The 19,061-nt window shown below is 39.1% G+C and overlaps 1 protein-coding gene and 1 pseudogene across 1 annotated transcript; one reads left to right on the top strand and one right to left on the bottom strand.

The window, feature by feature from the left end:
- Positions 1 to 9,721: 9,721 nt before the first annotated feature.
- LOC140675789 (uncharacterized) lies at positions 9,722 to 11,364 on the bottom strand (annotated as a pseudogene).
- Positions 11,365 to 15,683: 4,319 nt separating this feature from the next.
- LOC140675723 (uncharacterized) lies at positions 15,684 to 17,373 on the top strand. The gene is made up of 2 exons (XM_072910348.1): positions 15,684 to 16,677; positions 16,755 to 17,373. Exons 1-2 carry the CDS (start codon positions 16,481 to 16,483, stop codon positions 17,320 to 17,322), a joined length of 765 nt encoding a protein of 254 aa, XP_072766449.1. The 5' UTR covers positions 15,684 to 16,480; the 3' UTR covers positions 17,323 to 17,373.
- Positions 17,374 to 19,061: the final 1,688 nt, after the last annotated feature.

Here is a 19,061-nt window from a genome sequence, read left to right as displayed (position 1 = left end):
GGGCAGAGCGACAATTTTTTCTGCCAGATTCTTTCATTTTATGCAAAAACGCGTCGAATGAGTATAATTTTATCAACTTTTGAGGTGAGGTAGCTATTCTGTACAATTACCTTTTTATTTAAATAATAATTGATTATTGAAATAATAGAAATATTCTAACAGAGCGTTTATCTAAACACCTACTCCAAGTGACAGATATCCTAACCTCGCGTTCGCCCCTGTTTTAATCATAGTGTAACATTCCTGAGGATGCGCAGTCGTCCAAAGTAATGTCCAATCAGAATTTGACCCAAATTGCTGAAAAGTAATATGGCTGCGTACATATGTTTCCCTTTCTAAAAAATCCGTGAAACCTCGAACTCGAATATATCGAAATTATAATATTGAAGGCTCTTTTCCATGCTGATTGGATATCTCGTTCGTGTGCTCTGTATGCTTGCTTCATTTGGGTCGTTTGCAGCTATCAAATTATTATTTGAATTTTGATAGTTGTGGACAAATAAATTTGTGTGATAAATAAAGTTAGTTTGTGTAATAAAGTAGACGAAGAATAGGAAAGGAAAAAAGGAAGAGATAAGGAATAGAGATAAAGCGGAATAGGTATGTATTTAAATATATTTGTATATATTTTATATAAAATGTACGTATGCGTGTATGTATATATATATATATATATATATATATATATATGTGTATTTAAATTATATATATGTGTGTGTGTGTGCGTGCGTGCGTGCGTGCGTGCGTGCGTGCGTGCGAGAGAGAGAGAGAGAGAGAGAGAGAGAGAGAGAGAGAGAGAGAGAGAGAGAGATAAATATATAAATATATAAATTAAATTATACAGCGTGTGTGACCATACAGGGTGTCCCCAATTTAAATTGAAAAAATTCAGGAGCGTGTATTATAAATATTATAAATATTATTTTTAATATTATACCATGCCAAATTGTTGCATAAAAAATTGTATAAGTCGTACTGACCATAAGCAGACGACAAATCTGAAATTTTTCCAATTTCCAAAGACTGTACATACTCGACAGCAATGGCTTAATGTCTGTAAAATAAATGATATTAATATAAAAATTGAATACGGTAAGTAGATATAATTTCTCTATTATTATTTCTTATGTGATTGTTTTATGTATAAGATAATGTTATTTTATTACATAAATAAATACATTTTACTATAACTTAATTTTAGCAAGAGTATGCAATCTACATTTTAATGAAGTTTTGTTTTGAAATGAAGTGGACAAAACCACGTAAAAGTAATATGCCTGCCAAACAAATGCAGCGATTAAAAAAGGATTTCATTCCTACCAAGATGTTAAATTTAGAAAAAAGAAAAATAGCAAAAGGAGTGGAAGAAAAAGATGTTGCAAATACAAACAAAAAGATGAAAGTATAGTATAAGTATTATTTTTACTAAAAGATGAGATTTTATGTCATATATTATTATATATAATTATACATATATAATAATATATAATAACATATATAATAATATATAATAATATAATATATATAATAATATTATATAATAATAATATATAATATAATAATATATATAATAATATAATAATATAATAATATAATAATATAATAAATTATATATAATTATATATAATTATATATAATTATATATAATTATATATAATTATACATAACTTATATAAAATTTTATATATTTCTATATAATTTTATATAGTCATATATCGTATATAATTAATACAAGAAAAAATTACACTTTGCAATTTACTTTGGTTTTTATATATTATGGAGGATCAATTTTTGAAATGGAGCAAACTCAGGACTTTATCTTCTATGACACATGTGAAAACCAAAATAATTATTTACTTGTTTTTAGAATGAAAACAGAGATACCGAGTTACACCGAACGTGTGCAATATATGCATAAAAATCAGCATAATACTTTTACACAAGAAAATGCTGTAAATAAAGTAATTGTACAAGAACAAGTTGTTGAACAAATGAATGAAAAAGAGCAACAGACGTATGTAATATAATTATTACTAATAATATATTATTATTAGCATATAATTGTTTTATATGTATATATCAAAATGCTGCAAATACGCATTATTAGTACTAAAATACAAATAACTTTGTTTTATAGGAATGAATCTAATCAAAAATTAAAACAAAATATTTCTATAGAAATTCTTAATAATTTGTTGGAAAAAGCAGAACAAAAAAAAAAGATTTTATTGATGGAGGAAAACCTTCTTTCTGATGAAAATAAAAAACTTATTCACGAAAATGAATCATTAAACATAAATGTAGAGCAATTGCAAAAAGACGTGCAACAAAAATCCTGCACTATTGCAGAAATGGAAGTAGACAAACAAAATGGAGTTAAAAATATAGGTATTGCCTTAAAGAAAGTATTTACTCCTGGACAAATAAAAATGCTATTTTCACCAAAGGAGAATATTAGAATTAAATGGTCGTCTAAAGATATCACATCAGCGATTAGTTTAAGGTCAATAAGTCCAAAGGCATATAGATATTTAAGAAATGTAAAGAAGATACCATTGCCATGCGTAACAACCTTACAAAATTGGTGTGCATTTAATATTCCACCTGGCATTTTATAAGATATCCTTAACATTATGAAAGATAAAGGATCTCTGCACAACAGAAAAGCTAACTATATTAACATTTGATGAATTATATATATCAAATAAAGTTGATTTAGAACGAAAAGCACAGAAAATTTACGGGCCTCACAAAGCATGTCAGTTAATTATGGCTCGAGGATTATTCAATAAATGGAAGCAGCCTGTTTATTATGATTTTGATAAAACAATGTCTCCAGATATTCTATTGACTGTTATACATAATCTGTATCTCTCAAATTATATTGTTGTGGCTGTAACTTGTGACATGTGACCAACAAATATGAAATTATGGAAGGATTTAAATATTGGAATCTATACTGAACAGAGAAATATGAAGCAAGATAATGAAAAACAATATTTTATTACACATCCAGCAGACAAATCTCTTAAGATTTTTTTCTTTGCCAGTAGTGTTATAGTGGGGATTCTAAGCCATGGGGCGTTGAGGGGGGTGCGGGGGCGGGGGTATCTGGGAGGCGCGAGGGGTCTGATATTAGGAAAAGGGGGGTGGGGGGGGGGTCCTACACACGTTCGAAAGTAGATCTGTTTATCTTTGCGGTTGATTTATAGCCGGGGGTATTTTAGAAGTCGTAAAACCTTTTTTCTAGTTTTATGATCATTTTATGGTCATTATATCATTAGGATTTTAAGCGCCGGCGTTCGGCAGCTTTGTACCCTCGCGGAAAATCTCCCATGAAACTGGAGCGAAACATGTTCCGAAATTTTTAGGGAAAGAACTGCAACTGCAAGGTGTTTATCTTTGTGGTTGATTTATAGCCGGGGGACATTTTAAAAACCATAAAAGTGTTTTTTTTTCTTTTTTTCTAATTTTTATGTTCATTTTATGACCATTAGAATATTATGGAAAAAAGAGATTTTAAGCGCCGGCGTTCGGCAGCTTTGCACCCTCGCGGAAAATCTCCCATAAAACTGGAGCAAAACATCTTCCGAAATTTTTAAGGAAAGAACTGCAACTGCAAGGTGTTTATCTTTGTGGTTGATTTATAGCCGGGGGACATTTTAGAAGCCATAAAAGTCGTGGGAAAGCAATAGAAATTTTTGACCAACGCTGCGACGAACATGTCGGAACGTTTTTATAGATGCAAAAGCGTTGACGTTCGGTAGGATGTGTTAAGACAGCATTAGGCGAAATATAAGAAGAATGAGAGCCCCGTCAAACCATAGTACGATTTGAAAGGGCATAAAGGAAGCTGTGGAAAAAAAAAAATTGAGTGGTTACTATCAGGCATTAGAATTGTTAGTGACAGTGAATAGTGAATAGTGAATAAATGGAAAATATTAATTTCGAAGCGATAATAGACGAGTCGTCAGACGAAGAGCATGCGTTGTCGGACGATAGTAATTATATTAGTGATTGCAGTAATACCGATTTTGACGACAACGTAGTAGAAAATGAACAACTCCGTGCGCAAAATCAACGTAAGATTTGCGCCATACACTTTTATTATTCAACGGGTGGTGCTCTAGCTCTCTGTGCTTCGTGTATGGACACCTTTCGAGATGACATCGGATTAATATACGAAATACGGAGACATAAAGTTACATCGCCCGATGAGGTGGATATGCGATGGTGCAGTAGCTGTCAAATTTTATTACATATAATAATGTCGCGTAATATGTGTTATGTTTGCACACCAAAATAGAGAGAGAAAAAATGGAAAACGTGCAGCAGAAAGAACGCGACTTGTTGGAGCGTTCCCACCAAGTCACCACATTGGGTGAATATTTTGGATGGCTGCAGCATTGCGAGAAGTTTATCGAAGAGCTTGAAGAACGCAGCCGTGTCAAGCGTCCGCGACTCTCAATCGGAAATAGACAATCTTTAGTGACAAGAATTGCGTGACTCGAGGGTGCAAAAACTCGATTGCAGAGACAGTTTATACCCAGTGGTGGTGATTATAGTAGTGAAAATAACTCGGAGAGACTCATATGGCGAGAGATTGATACGGCGTTTGAGAGCCGCATCTTGACTGGTGCGGTTATAAATTATAATCACATCGAACCTCGTCAATTTTTGGAAGATGCGAGTGACATTGTGCTCGAGCACGTGCGAGACGTTATGCAAAAACATAACAGTGTGAAAGTGAATACAGTGTTTAACGGCGAGTTTGTGGCGGGCGATAAGCATGCCAATAAATCAATCAATACGAGAAACTGTGAACTCTTACATACATCCGATTTACGCGAGTGGTATGAGCGGCGAGTCGTCGAGCCAATCCTTGCATCGCTCGAAGAATTTCAGGAACACGATAGCGGATGGGCATTATCGCGTATACTAAATTTGACTGTAAATATAAATAAATATAATCCTATGCGCGCCGGATGTTACGTGCAATTATCGCGAAAGATAATAATGAAACGAGCAGTGGTTAACGTGCAATCTAAAGACAATGCATGTTTTGCGTGGGCGGTAGTGGCTGCTCTGTATCCAGCTGAAAGATGTGCACACCGACAATCACCCGCATTATACAACAGTACTAAATCTCCAAGATATTGAGTTTCCAGTCACTCTTAATCAAATTAAAAAATTTGAAATTTATAATGACATTTCAATCAACGTGTACAGTTTTGAAAACGAAAACATTGTCCCTATTCACCTTACGGAGCAAAAGAGAGACAAGCACGTCAACTTGCTCTACGTGCAAGATGCGCAAGATATCGGACATTTTGCATGGATCAAGAATCTATCTAGACTTGTTAGTATGCAACTCAGCAAACACAAGACTAAAAAATATATCTGCGATCGGTATGTATATTTAATAAAACTGTCTAAAAATATTTAAAACAAGGATATAAAAATTTTAACTTTCATTTTACAGATGCATGCACTATTTTCACTCGGTCGAGAAATTGCAATCACATACAGTAGACTGTGGAAAGATGAACGACTGCGCTATCCGATTACCGAGCGATAAGGATAAGTGGCTCGCATTTACCAACTACAACAGGAAGGAGCGACTACCTTTCGTCGTGTACGCCGACCTGGAGTGCGTTTTGGTGAAAAAAGAAGAAGAAAATTTTTATCAACATCACCAAGTATTTAGTATGGCTTATTATGTACATTGCTCGTACGATAATTCGTTATCCGCGTATCAATCTCGTCGCGAAGCCAATTGCGTTGCATGGTTCACCGACGAACTTAAAAATTTGGCGCAACATGTAGAAAATATTTTAACAACCAATGTCCCCATGGTAAATTTAACGCAAAATGAATGGAAAGAATTTCGAAGTGCGACTCAGTGTCATATATGTGAGAAACCATTCGTAGAAGATGATACGCGCGTACGCGATCATTGTCATTTGACCGGGCGGTACAGAGGTCCCGCGCATTCAAATTGCAATCTAAATTACAAAGAATCTTTTTGCATTCCAATAGTATTTCACAATTTATCTGGTTATGATTCTCACTTTATAATCGAGGAAATAGCCATAGCGTTCGAAGGGGGAATCGATTTACTTCCGATAACAAAAGAAAAATATATTTCATTTACAAAACATGTTAAAGGTACGAAAAACAAACCGGGAAATCACATTAAATTACGTTTCATAGATTCATATAAATTTCTCACAAGTCTTGACAAATTGGCGTCTTTTCTGAGCAAGGATAAACTCAAAATTTTACAATCGGAATATAAAAATTTATCCGCCGAAGATTTCAATTTATTAACAAGAAAAGGTGTCTTCCCGTACGAGTACATTGACTGCGTAGATAAATTGCAAGATGCGTGTTTACCATCACGAGAATCATTTTACAGTTCCTTGACAGGTAACACAGTATCTGAGAGCGATTACGCGCACGCTGAGATTGTGTGGAAGCGATTCTCCATTCGAACGCTAGGCGAATATAGCGATCTGTATTTAAAAATCGATGTTTTGTTATTAGCAGACATTTTTGAAAATTTCCGAGAGAGTTGTATCAAGAGTTATGGGCTCAACCCCGCGTATTACTATACTCTTCCCGGTTACACGTGGGACGCCATGTTAAAGTATACGAAAATTATATTTGAATTACTCACAGACATTGACATGGTTATGTTTATCGAACGAGGTATACGCGGTGGTCTGAGTCAATGTTCCAACAGGTACGCGCGTGCTAATAACAAGTACATGCAGTCGTATGACTTATCAAAACCATCAACGTACTTGATGTATTTCGATGTTAATAATTTATACGAATGGGCAATGTGTCAACCATTGCCCTACGCCGATTTTCAGTGAGTCGATAATGTTTCCAATTTTGATGTATCATCGATCGCGCTCGATTCGTCTACAGGCTACATCCTCGAAGTCGATCTCGAGTATCCGCAGCATCTTCACGATTCGCACACTGACCTACCGTTTTGTCCAACACACGACAAACCACTCGGCAAGCGCGAGGGCAAGCTTCTCGCAACCGTATACGATAAGAAGCGTTACGTGATACACTACCGCAACCTGCAGCAATGTTCACGTCACGGTCTTCGTGTTACAAAAATTCATCGTATATTACAATTCACTCAATCTCCGTGGCTCCGTACTTATATAGAACTCAACACAAAATTTAGAACACTGGCAAAAAATGATTTTGAAAAAAATTTGTACAAACTAATGAATAATGCAGTGTTTGGCAAAACGATGGAAAATGTGCGCAATCGCGTAGATGTTAAACTTTTAACAAAATGGGACGGAAGGTACGGCGCAGAGACATTGATTGCAAAACCAAATTTTCATAGCAGAAGCATTTTTTCGGAAAATCTAATCGCTGTAGAATTACGTAAACTCGAGGTGAAATTCTACAAACCAATTTACGTAGGTATGTGTATTCTCGATATATCCAAGACATGTTTGTACGAATTTCACCACGATTATATGGTACCAATGTATCGGGAGAGATGCAAAGTCATGTACACTGATACGGATAGTCTTATATATCACATTGAGTGCGACGATGTGTACGAGAATATGAAACGCGACATCAGCAGATTTGATACGAGCGACTATGCGATAGACAATGCGTACGGTATACCGCTCGTGAATAAAAAGGTACCGGGTCTAATGAAGGATGAAAACAACGGTACCATAATGACTGAATTTGTCGGGCTTAGAGCAAAAATGTATGCGTTGCGCGTGGATGGTAAGAAGGATACGAAAAAGGTAAAAGGCATCAAGAGTAACGTTGTTGCGAGAACGATAACGTTTGACGATTACACGCGGTGTTTGAACGAAGAGATTGAAATAACGCGTAGTCAATCGTGTATAAGATCAAAATTACACAAGGTATACACCATTCGCGAAACAAAAATTGCTCTAAGTCCGTACGACGACAAGCGGTATATCGTACCTACAACTATTGATACGTTACCGTGGGGACATTATAAGATATCTTTATAAAATATAATGTGTGTATGTGTGTGTGTGATTTTTTTTTTTTCTTGTATGTATATTTCATATTTTATATATTGTAATGACTATTGGAAAGGATCTATTAATAAAGATTTTGTATATTTCAAATATTTCATATATTTTTTATATTGAATACATTGTATTTCTTATAAAATTAAATTACATGATCCTTATGTACCCAAGAATTGTGCGAGCTATCAAATCCCAACCATTTCACGTAAACCTCGTCACCCCTCCTGCGCAGTACTTTCTCCACGAGATACACATCTGGATAATTCGCGCGATGCAACTCGTGCTCGTAAAATGCTCCAGCGATAGATTTTTTGCGATAATCCTCGAGTAGATATGTTACGGGATTAGTATGTTGCACTTTAACAATCTTAAACACCTCGGTTGTCCAATTTGGCGTGTAATCCTTTTCGAAAAATTTTTTGTATTTGCTAACGCGTACCAGGTCACCTACTTTAAACTTTGCAGGAGCAGCAATTTTTATACTGTTGTATACAGTATTTAAAAGTCTATCAGCGATCGTGGGAGTAACATCGATAGGTCTCATATTGATAGTGCGATGTTTTCGCGCGTTATATTCTGCAACGAGTCGGGATAGCGCGTCGATCCACTTGTAAGTTCCGTTCAGCGTAAACATCTTCCACATGTCGTTCTTCAGCGTGCGATTGAATCGCTCGACGACAGACGCCTTCAATACCGAATATGTGGAATAGTGATTAATGTTATATTTCCGTATAAGCCGTTGCACATCGATATTGTAAAATTCCTTCCCGTTATCAGTTTGTATGTTTTTCGGGCATCTCTTGCTATCTCGAATTATTTTGGCGATTGCATCAGCCGTCTCCCTTCCACCTTTACTCTTGAGTGGTGCAGCCCATGCATACTTGCTCAACACATCGATGACGGTGAGTATGTAGTGGTAACCTTTGTTGAAACGAGAATACGGACGCATCTCGACGATGTCGGCTTGCCACAGATCATCGTATCCCCGCACTATGACGTGTCTTCGGGGAAAATTTTTTCTCGCTGGCGCATGCAGTTCGTTCACCAACTGTCGTCTCTCCAAACTATGTTGATTCTTTGCTTTGTCAGTTTTTCTCGATGTCCGTTTGTTGTTCACATTTTTTTCACTCATTTTCGTTTATCGCCTTTAATAGCCGTTCTTGACCTGTTCTTGACCTGTTCTTGACCTGTTCTTGGCCTGTTCTGACCTGTTCTTGACCTGTTCTGACCTGTTCTTGACCTGTTCTGACCTGTTCTGACCTGTTCTTGACCTGTTCTTGACCTGTTCGGACCTGTTCTTGACCTGTTCTGACCTGTTCTTGACCTGTTCTTGACCTGTTCTGACCTGTTCTTGACCTGTTCTTGAGCAGTTCTTGGCCTGTTCTGACCTGTTCTGACCTGTTCACCGCCGTCCTTCACCCATTCGAAAATCGTTCTTGACCCGTTCGCAGCCTTTTTCACAGTCGTTTTTGACTCGTTCGTAGCCGCTTCTGACCCGTTCGTAGCCTCGTTCACAGACGTCTTTTGACCGATCGTAGGAGTTCTTGAGTTGTTTGTAACCTTGAGTGTAGCCGTTAAGAACGTGTTCGTAGCCTCGTTCGCAGCCCTCCTTGAGATGCTGATAGCCTCGTTCGAAGCTGTTGCAGCTGCTGCTGCTGCTAGGTCGTTCACTGCCACTGCCACTGCCACTCATTGTAGTTTAGATAGCAGTTCGATAATTCTTCGTAGCTGTTCGATAATTGTTCGCAGCCGTTCTATAATCCTTCGTAGCTGTTCGATAACCGTTTGATAGCCGCTCCTAACCCGTTCACTGATGCTCATTTAGGTTTGATAGCTGTTTCTGAGTTAGCGTTAGCCGGGCGTTGAAGTTCGTTTAGCACAATCTGTATTGCTCGCACGTCCTTCTCAAGCGAAATCAGCTTCTCGTCTGATTCTTTCTGTTGATTCATTAATCTTTTAACGCAGGACTCCACGTACAGTTTGTTGACGGCATCGGTGTCAGCCTCTGGTTGCGCTACACGGCGAATCTTACGTGACCTTGCATCGAAGTCTGTAACGACGCGACACAAAGCGTTTTCGTGCACATAACTTTTTACCAATCTATCCCAAGAACCGTTTGTGCCGGTTGCATCATTTCTTGGATCGAATAATCCAAATTTGTTGATAGGCATTTTTTCTGATGCTTCGTAAAGTGTCACGCAACGCTGATCGACTGATTAGTTTTGTCGAGACACCATTTAATTTATAATAATTCCTGCTTCACGAAGTTCCTCGATGATCGACTGGATCTCGTTGTCGTGAGCGTTGTGACCAGCTTGGCGCGAAGCGTTGAGCAATCGTAGCCGATCCACTAGTTCGTTGGGATCGTCCCAGTGCACGTAATCAATCATATTGTTGGTTAGCGTCATAGCGCGAGGCATAGATATCTCCCCTCCAAATTTTGTATTTTTCGATTCGAGCGACATCAACGGTGCAATTATATGTTTGTACTTGTACCCCCTGTTACCCTTCAAATGGCCCTGCGCATCATAATCGCGTCTATGCGCGTTCGTCACCAATATATGCTCTTGTATTTTTCCAAATCGTCCCCCCTCGTGTAAAGTTCGTCATCGGGAATTCTCTTGAAGATCAGCTCGTACAATCCTGGCGTTCCAATGTACCGCACGTCGTCTATGATAATAGAGTCATCTTTGTTGATGTTGAATTGTTTGTTGCCGAGTCGCAGTTCATTCTTTCTGTCAAAATAGACTCCATACACATGATCAATCTCGTGATTTTTGTCGCCACTAAACAACGCGCCTATGTACTTTTGCCCAAGTGGCCCAAAGTACTCCCGCAACGTTTCTTGAACTTCCGGCGTTTGTAACTTGTTTCGAACAAACGATGATTCGAGCATGTTGCCCGAGGTTTCGAAAACATCTTCGTTTACGCTTGTTGGTGCGGTTAACAACGTAGAGGCTATCGACGGTTCATACAGTAAAACGTCCGATCGTTTCCTTTTTTTCGGTGTCGCATCTTCCTCTTCCTCTTTCTCTACCTCCTCATCTTTAGCCTCTTCCTTCTCATCCTCCTTGTATCGCTTGATTTTAATCTTTGCGCTACTCTCCGACTTATTTTTCACCGCGAACGAGTTGTCGACAATCTTTTGCAGCGGCTCGATAATAGGTTTAAAATGGGTCTTGACCGCGATATCGTCATTGATGTTACCGGTCTTCAAAGCGCGATGTTTCTTGCGGATCGATTCGCTCGTTTTCGCAATCTCCTTCGCCATCTTTTCACGCTCGCGAATATTATCGCTCCCAGCCATATCGATAGAGAGTATTGAACGCTCGCGTTTCACCCTTCACGACAGAATGTAGGCAACGACTAATCATTTTGTGGTATCGCAAACACGTTAAATCCGTTTCTGTATCGCCCGTTTGTAAGCAAGCTATCCTTGTCTATCACGAGAAATCCATACTTTTGCTGCCAACAAGTACGACATAACTCACTGAAATCCTCGTATGACATGTCGGTATTCACGTGATCGTTGTACACGTGTTTCAAGTTGGTGCCATCCTGTTTAAACAAGATTAGCAGGTTCGCATTGTCGCGTAAAAGATGTTTCGGTATTCTCGCGTATGTCTGGCAGAAATAGAAGCAGTCGACGTTCGAGTGGCGTTCCATTGAGAAATATTCTCTTATCGTATTTTGTTTGTCGCACGCCACGTCATCGAAAACGAAAATCGAGTTTGGACGTGCTTCGCTCGGTGGAATGACGTCACTGTTATTGGAGAATGTAAAATAGCCGATTTCATCGATCGACGTTAACAAATTCTCCAAATATTGATATTTTGGCTGTTGCAGTGACTTTGAATACACGTACACATTTTCAAAGCGGACGCCGTGCGGGCTTTCTATCAAACTAATCAACACGTTAGTTTTACCGCAATTCGAGGGGCCGCAAACGATTGCGCGTATAGTATTCGGCAGCATCGTACCGTGTCTACGCATCTCCGCATTGTCACCCATCGAGCGTAATCTGACGTCGTAATTTGTCACGCGTATCGCGAAAGGTTGTCGCACGAATTTCATTTTCCCACTTCCGATTCGGATCGCACGCCTGTCTATTTATAGCTACGCGGAACTACAAAGTGTTCAGTAACGAAAAAATGTTTGTCCTGCTATCAAGTCCTTACGATATTCTCGATTTGAGTGCCGAACAGCTACAGTTTGTATCTAAAGCAGTTTTATTGCGAATGTGTGGCAATCACGTCCACTACGTGTGGGACAAACTTCCGGAATACATAAAGGCGGATTCGGAGGTTCAGACCTATCGTCGCTGTTTCGAACATTACAATCAACCGTGGCAACAAACGCACATTGACGGTCCAGCGCCAATGATAAAAGATTGTCGTGAATGTCAACGCAAATAAGCAGAGGTCTATTAAATCGTGCAATAAACGCGCTTCCTATCGAATTACATATTCCTGGATACCAGTTTTGCGGTCCGGGCACGCGGCTAGAAGAACGATTGGCTAGAGGTGATCGAGGTATCAACCCATTGGACGCAGCGTGTCGTGAACACGATATAGCGTACTTTCGGAGTAACGATCTTGCCGAAAGACACGCGGCGGATAGGATACTCGCCAAAAAGGCGCAAACTCGCATCACTGCGAAAGATTCGTCTCTCGGTGAGAGAGCCGCAGCCACAGCTGTCTGGATAGCGATGAAAACCAAAACGAAGTTCGGTATGGGTCTAAAGACGAAAACGAAGAAAAAGATGGTGAAAAAACGAATACTTCCGGTAGCGAAACGCGGGGGTGTATTACCGATTCTACCAGTGTTGGGCGCTCTCGGATCTCTGATTGGTGGAGCGGCTGGTGTAGCAAAGATGGTGAACGATGGAAAAGCTACACAACGTCAGTTTCAAGAGATGCTACGTCACAATCGTGCCATGGAAGGTCGCGGATTGTATCTCGCACCATACAAATACGGACGAGGAGTCTCAATGAAAAAGAAGAAAAAAAAAAAACGTCAAAGAGACGCTAAAAATGCCAGAGGGCGTAACTACCAATGTACAATTGCTGCAACTAGCAAAACGTATGCATATTCCATATTTTAGAGGTGTTTTTATGCGTAACTCATTACCGATCGGTGGTATATATCGAAACGAGAGCGGGATCATAAATTTGGATAACGCTAAAGGCTCGGGTACTCACTGGGTAGCGTATGCAAAGAAGGGGAATTGTGCTATATATTTTGATAGTTTTGGCAATCTTCGACCGCCGAATGAATTGGTGCGATATTTAAATGTGACAAAAATAGAATATAATCACACATCCTATCAAACTTATAATCAAAGCATCTGTGGACAATTGTGCTTGCAGTTTCTCCGAACGGTCGATGCACGCGAATTTAAAGACATACATTGTGCTATTTAACTTAGTATTCGTTAAACAGTTTGGCCAACATGTCTATGACATTCACGCTGACTGGAAAGAGCAGCGTTCTCGCGGCAAACTACTTTCCCAACGTAGATTTAAGCGACGGTGAATACGAGCTTGGTCTAGCGGATTTTGAAAGTTATCATACGATATCGAACGTGAATTCCTCGAATAATAAATTTTACTTTGGCAAAGACGATGCGGAAATTACGATTCCCGAGGGATCGTACGAGCTGCAAGCGATAAATGAATTTTTGAAACATACAATTTTACGAAAACGTTCGCAACACACAGTTCGTGATGGTGATAAAAAACACACTGACGACGACGATAACTTTGAGCCTGGAGAATGGCCTATAGTGCTCCGCGCTAATTACAATACGATGAGGAGCGAGATCAAATGCGCCTACAAATTAAATTTTAGCAAGCCTAACAATATTGGATCGCTGCTAGGATTCTCGAACCGTATACTGCAGCCGCGAAAATGGTACGAGTCGGACGTGCCGATTAACATTATCAACGTGAACATTATCCGCGTCGAATGTAATGTGACCGCGGGTGAGTACAACAACGGCAAACTCGTTCATACGATACACGAATTTTCACCGAGGGTACCACCAGGATATAAGATATCGGAAACACCGGCGAACATCATTTACCTACCGATCATCGTGCGGTGCATTACGGATTTAACGTTACGCGTTGTCGACCAGGAAGGACGATTACTCGATTTTCAAGGAGAAGAGATCACCATTAGATTGCATGTACGGCGGCGGCGGTAAAATTAGCGTGTGATGCTCGTGTTGAACGGATCGAAAGACGTGAGAGACAATACAATCTTTACGACGTCAGCGACAACAACATCGCTAATATCCAATCATCCAGCACTAAGAAAAAGAAATTGAACGCATCAAACGTTGCGTTTTTACAATCTTTGGGATTCGTGGTGCGAAACATTTAAACGATGACTGACATTCTCGACATCGCGGATGAGCCAATATTTGACGATCGCATCGTCAAGATTGAGACTCACTCCTATAACCCATTCGCCAACACAACGTTCGGACACAGTGATGAGATAAGAATACTCATACAACAACAGGATCTGTATACATTGCCGTACGAAAGTTTCTTATACATCGAGGGAGAATTAAAGATAAAGAAGCCAGCTGGAGGATTCAATGTAGTACTGCAAAATAATTGCGTTGCATTCATGTTTGACGAGATTCGATATGAACTCGATGGTGTGGAGATTGATCGAAATAGAAACGTGGGAATAACAAGTATGCTCAAAAACTATGTAACAATATCATCCGATAGAAGCGTGATTATGAGAAATGCTGGCTGGAGTGAGCCAACTATTTTGGATGGACACTTTAATTTTTGCGTACCGCTCTACATGTTATTGGGATTTTGCGAGGATTACAGACGCATAGTAATTAACGCTCGTCACGAATTGATCTTAATACGATCGCGCAATGACAACAATTGTCTGCTTGGAGCTTCGACGCTGGAGCCTGTGATCAACATATTCAAGATACAATGGCGAATGCCACATGTGTTGTTGAGTGAAATTAAAAAGCTGTCTATGCTGCGCGCTCTGGAAAGCGGACGCTACCTCAGCATGGGTTTTCGCTCGTGGGATCTGTACGAGTTTCCGCTGTTGCAGCGTACAACCAAACATTCGTGGGCCATTAAGACCGCGACTCAGCTGGAGAAACCACGATACGTTATCTTTGCTCTGCAGACAGGCCGGAAGAATGTTATGTCCGAAGATGCGAGTAAATTCGACGACTGTAAATTAACAAACGTGAAAACTCTATCTGAACTCGGAATGTTATCCGTACGATGACATGAATCTGGATTTCGATAAAAACAGATGGTCGATTCTGTACGACACGTACGCGCGTTTCTGCAAAAACTATTACGGATACGAGTACCTCGAACCGAGTCTCACTGTCTCACTGTTTCTACAGTACGGTCCGTTTGTGATCATCGATTGTTCTCGACAAAACGAATCGGTCAAGAGTGCAACCGTGGATGTGCGATTGGAATTTGAGTGTAAGGAGAATGTGGCTAATAATACGACTGCGTACTGTCTCATCATACACGATCGCGTAATCCAGTACAACCCGTTGACCAACGTTGTGCGCAAAATTACCTAAGTGTTTGCGACAATAATTTAGAGAGAGAGGGAAAGCTGGATATAAATCCGAGTGTTACGAGATGGTTGTCATTCTTCTTAACTGACGAAAAGAGATCTCATCATGTCTGTACCAACGTTTGTCGATCTGCAAGGATTTGTCGTTTCGAATAAATTCATCGCAAAGGAGGTGGCGGTGCTGAGAAGAGGAACTGTTCTCGCACACTACATTTTTCGGAGTCCTATACCATGGCATCTCCTTACAAAATCCGAAAAGTGTCAAGCTTCATGGTTGATGGCGAATCATCATGGACTACAATGGGAGGATGGAATCGTTGCGTACAGCATGGCGAAACGATTGATTACAACAGCTGTAGTTGAAGAAGAAGATGATAAAATGCAGTGTATCGTATACGTTAAAGGATGCCAGAAACGAGAATGGCTTGCTAATATGCTCGGCGACGATGCGAGAGAAAATTTAATCATTGAGACCTTGGATGCTGATTACGACGATATCGAATCTCTAAATAATCTAGATGTTAAAAATACTATACGATGTGAAAAACATGTTAAGAATTGCGCATTACAAAATGTATTCAAAATATTTAACTGGTGGTCGCAACGCCAGAAAGAATTGCAAGATTTGGAAAAATAAAATATTTAAACACTAATATGTTTTATTTCTTATTCCCCCTCCTCATTCCCTCCCTCCCTCCCTCCCTCACGAGTCATTTAAGAATTCTTTTTATCCGAGTATCGTCTCTCTCTCCCTTCTAAAAATTTCAGAGCACTAAAGTATTCTAGAATCTCCCACCACATTTACCACTAATCTCCCACTACTTTGAAAAAACGGGATGTCACGTATATTTGATTCTTCATATTCGATTCTTCATACGGTCAGTGTTGCGTTAACCGTTCGTGAAAGTGGTCCACTTTTGAAATCTGGAAATATGTACTACGTCGAAAGAAGCAGTGGCGGCCCCAGCAGAAGCGTGAATAATTACGTACCGAATCGTTATGAAACTCCATTGTTTGAGAACAAATGTGACAAGTAAGTTTTTGTTTAACTTCTTTCTATTTTTTCACAAATTGTTTTTAAACTAATTTTTTTTTTTTATTTTTCTACAGCATTTCGTTGAAGCGTCGTGCGATTCGTATACTAAGTAGACGATACGCATTGACAACCACAGAATTCAAATTCCTTGAAATTGGTATCAACGTGGGTACACCGAGTTACGTGGAAATTGTCATAGGAGATCATCAAGGAAAGGAACTGGTATTATCTCTCGAAACGTGGAAGGGACTCTACGAGCAACGTCGCAATATTCACGATTTACTGAGAAAGGACTCTAAAGATACCTATAATTTTATAAGCGTTGGACCGCTAACAGTGCGAGTTCATACGATTAACGATACTAAACTTATAAGTCTCGAATCTTTAAACGTACGCATGATGATGATTGAACCGACGTTACACCGTATGTTTAATCTCGATCAATGCATCGATGTAACCTTTGATCGATTGGTTAGAATCACCGAGACAGTCGATACTAAGTTTACACAATTCTCCAATATCGCGTCCACTATAACGGATAATAAAAAAGTGTCAAATGTAATATGCGCCAGCGACGCCTTCAATAAACATCAACTCGTCGATTGCGAACTGGTAGCTTTAGTTTTTAGTCACAATATGTAATAAAAAAAAAAAATATATAAAAGAGAAGAATAAAGTTTTTTTAAATTTAAATCATGATATAATTTACTCGCACGCATTTCCCATCCGTGCTTCCTCCCACCCGTAAACAGTCCCAGTTCTCATATGTAGCTCGTTGCGGGAATGACGTCATGCTGGGAAGGGAGATGCGAAGCTAGGGACCGCGAGAGAGTAAGCGCTAGGAAAGAAAGAAATAGCGCGAGGCGAAGGAGAGCGAGAGAGTAAGCGCTAGGAAAGAAAGAAATAGCGCGAGGCGAAGGAGAGCGAGAGAGTAAACGCTAGGAAAGAAAGAAATAGCGCGAGGCGAAGGAGAACGAGAGAGTAAGCGCTAGGAAAGAAAGAAATAGCGCGAGGCGAAGGAGAGCGAGAGAGTAAACGCTAGGAAAGAAAGAGATAGCGCGAGGCGAAGGAGAGCGAGAGAGTAAACGCTAGGAAAGAAAGAGATAGCGCGAGGCGAAGGAGAGCGAGAGAGTAAACGCTAGGAAAGAAAGAGATAGCGCGAGGCGAAGGAGAGCGAGAGAGTAAACGCTAGGAAAGAAAGAGATAGCGCGAGGTGAAGGAAAGCGAGAACGCAAACAGTAATTATTTTTCTTTTTTCTTTTTATAATTTTTTTTCTTTTTTTTCTTTTTATTATTTTTTTTTTTTTTCCTTTTTATTATTTTTTTCTTTCTTTTTATTATTTTTTTTCCTTTTTTATTATTTTTTTTCTTCCTTTTTATTATTTTTTTTTCTTTTTTTTCTTTTTATATTTTTTTTTATATTAAATATTAAGTTATTATATCTAATTATATCTAGTATATGAAGGAAGAAGGATGGGATAGATGAAGGAAGCGCAAGCAAGCAATTATATGTGTTTTAACATAATTTTTTTTATTTAAAAAGTGTGTGTGTTTATTTACAAAAATCTGTGTGTGTGTGTGTGTGTGTGTGTGTGTGTGTGTGTGTGTGTGTGTGAATTTAAAAATAAAAATAAAAAGAAATAGATATAAAAAAAAAAAAAATATATATAAGAGATTGCACGCCGATGGTCGAGCGGTACGGCACGACGGCGACTGCTGCTGCGAGGCGCTGGAGGGGATGACCGGGCGGTCGTGGTGGCGTCCAGGTAGGGCTCCTGCATAACAGAAAAAAAAAAATTTATTAATATTTTCATAATTTGAAAAAGAATACTTACACATCAAGGATTACTTACAATTACTGATCAGAATCAGTATCAGAATCTGGATCATTGTCGATAACATGTTGTAGATACAACATGTTATCGATATGTTGACGGATTTCCCGATGGATTTCTTATAACTGCTCAGGACATGCTTGCCGATTTCCGCCTGGTAAACAGCAATTCTCGCAAGGCTTTCCCCTTAGTCTGTTGTTTTCATTCGTCCATATATAACTTTGTAGTTTAAAGATCACTGTTGAGGAATTTTTTATGTCAAGTTCGCGATTTCGTTGAAACTCCACCACCGCATTCAATAGTTTTTTGGTCACCATTTTTCACAGCACTTAATCCTAGCAAATGTCTACAAAAGTTTATTGCTGCGCACAAAAACGGCACACACTACATGCTATTACTTGGCAGTGAGTGTCCACAATTATTACACGAGTTCCAACCGTGATAAATATATTGTCCTGTTTCATGTTTATACACAATTTTACCTTGTGTATATAAATCTTGAACTTCGATGAAACATCCCGAACAAAATTTTTCACTATTTTCCTC

This window comes from Anoplolepis gracilipes, unplaced genomic scaffold, assembly GCF_047496725.1.
Source record: "Anoplolepis gracilipes unplaced genomic scaffold, ASM4749672v1 Contig18, whole genome shotgun sequence".
In the NCBI taxonomy this organism is placed as follows: domain Eukaryota; kingdom Metazoa; phylum Arthropoda; class Insecta; order Hymenoptera; family Formicidae; genus Anoplolepis; species Anoplolepis gracilipes.
This window is presented reverse-complemented; position numbering and strand designations above follow the sequence as displayed.

Excerpts from the sequence above, each read along its gene's own strand:
- LOC140675723 (XM_072910348.1), top strand. The coding sequence starts at position 16,481 with ATGTCACGTATATTTGATTCTTCATATTCGATTCTTCATACGGTCAGT. Across the intron at positions 16,678-16,754 it reads TTTGAGAACAAATGTGACAA|CATTTCGTTGAAGCGTCGTG; the intron begins GTAAGTTTTTGT and ends ATTTTTCTACAG.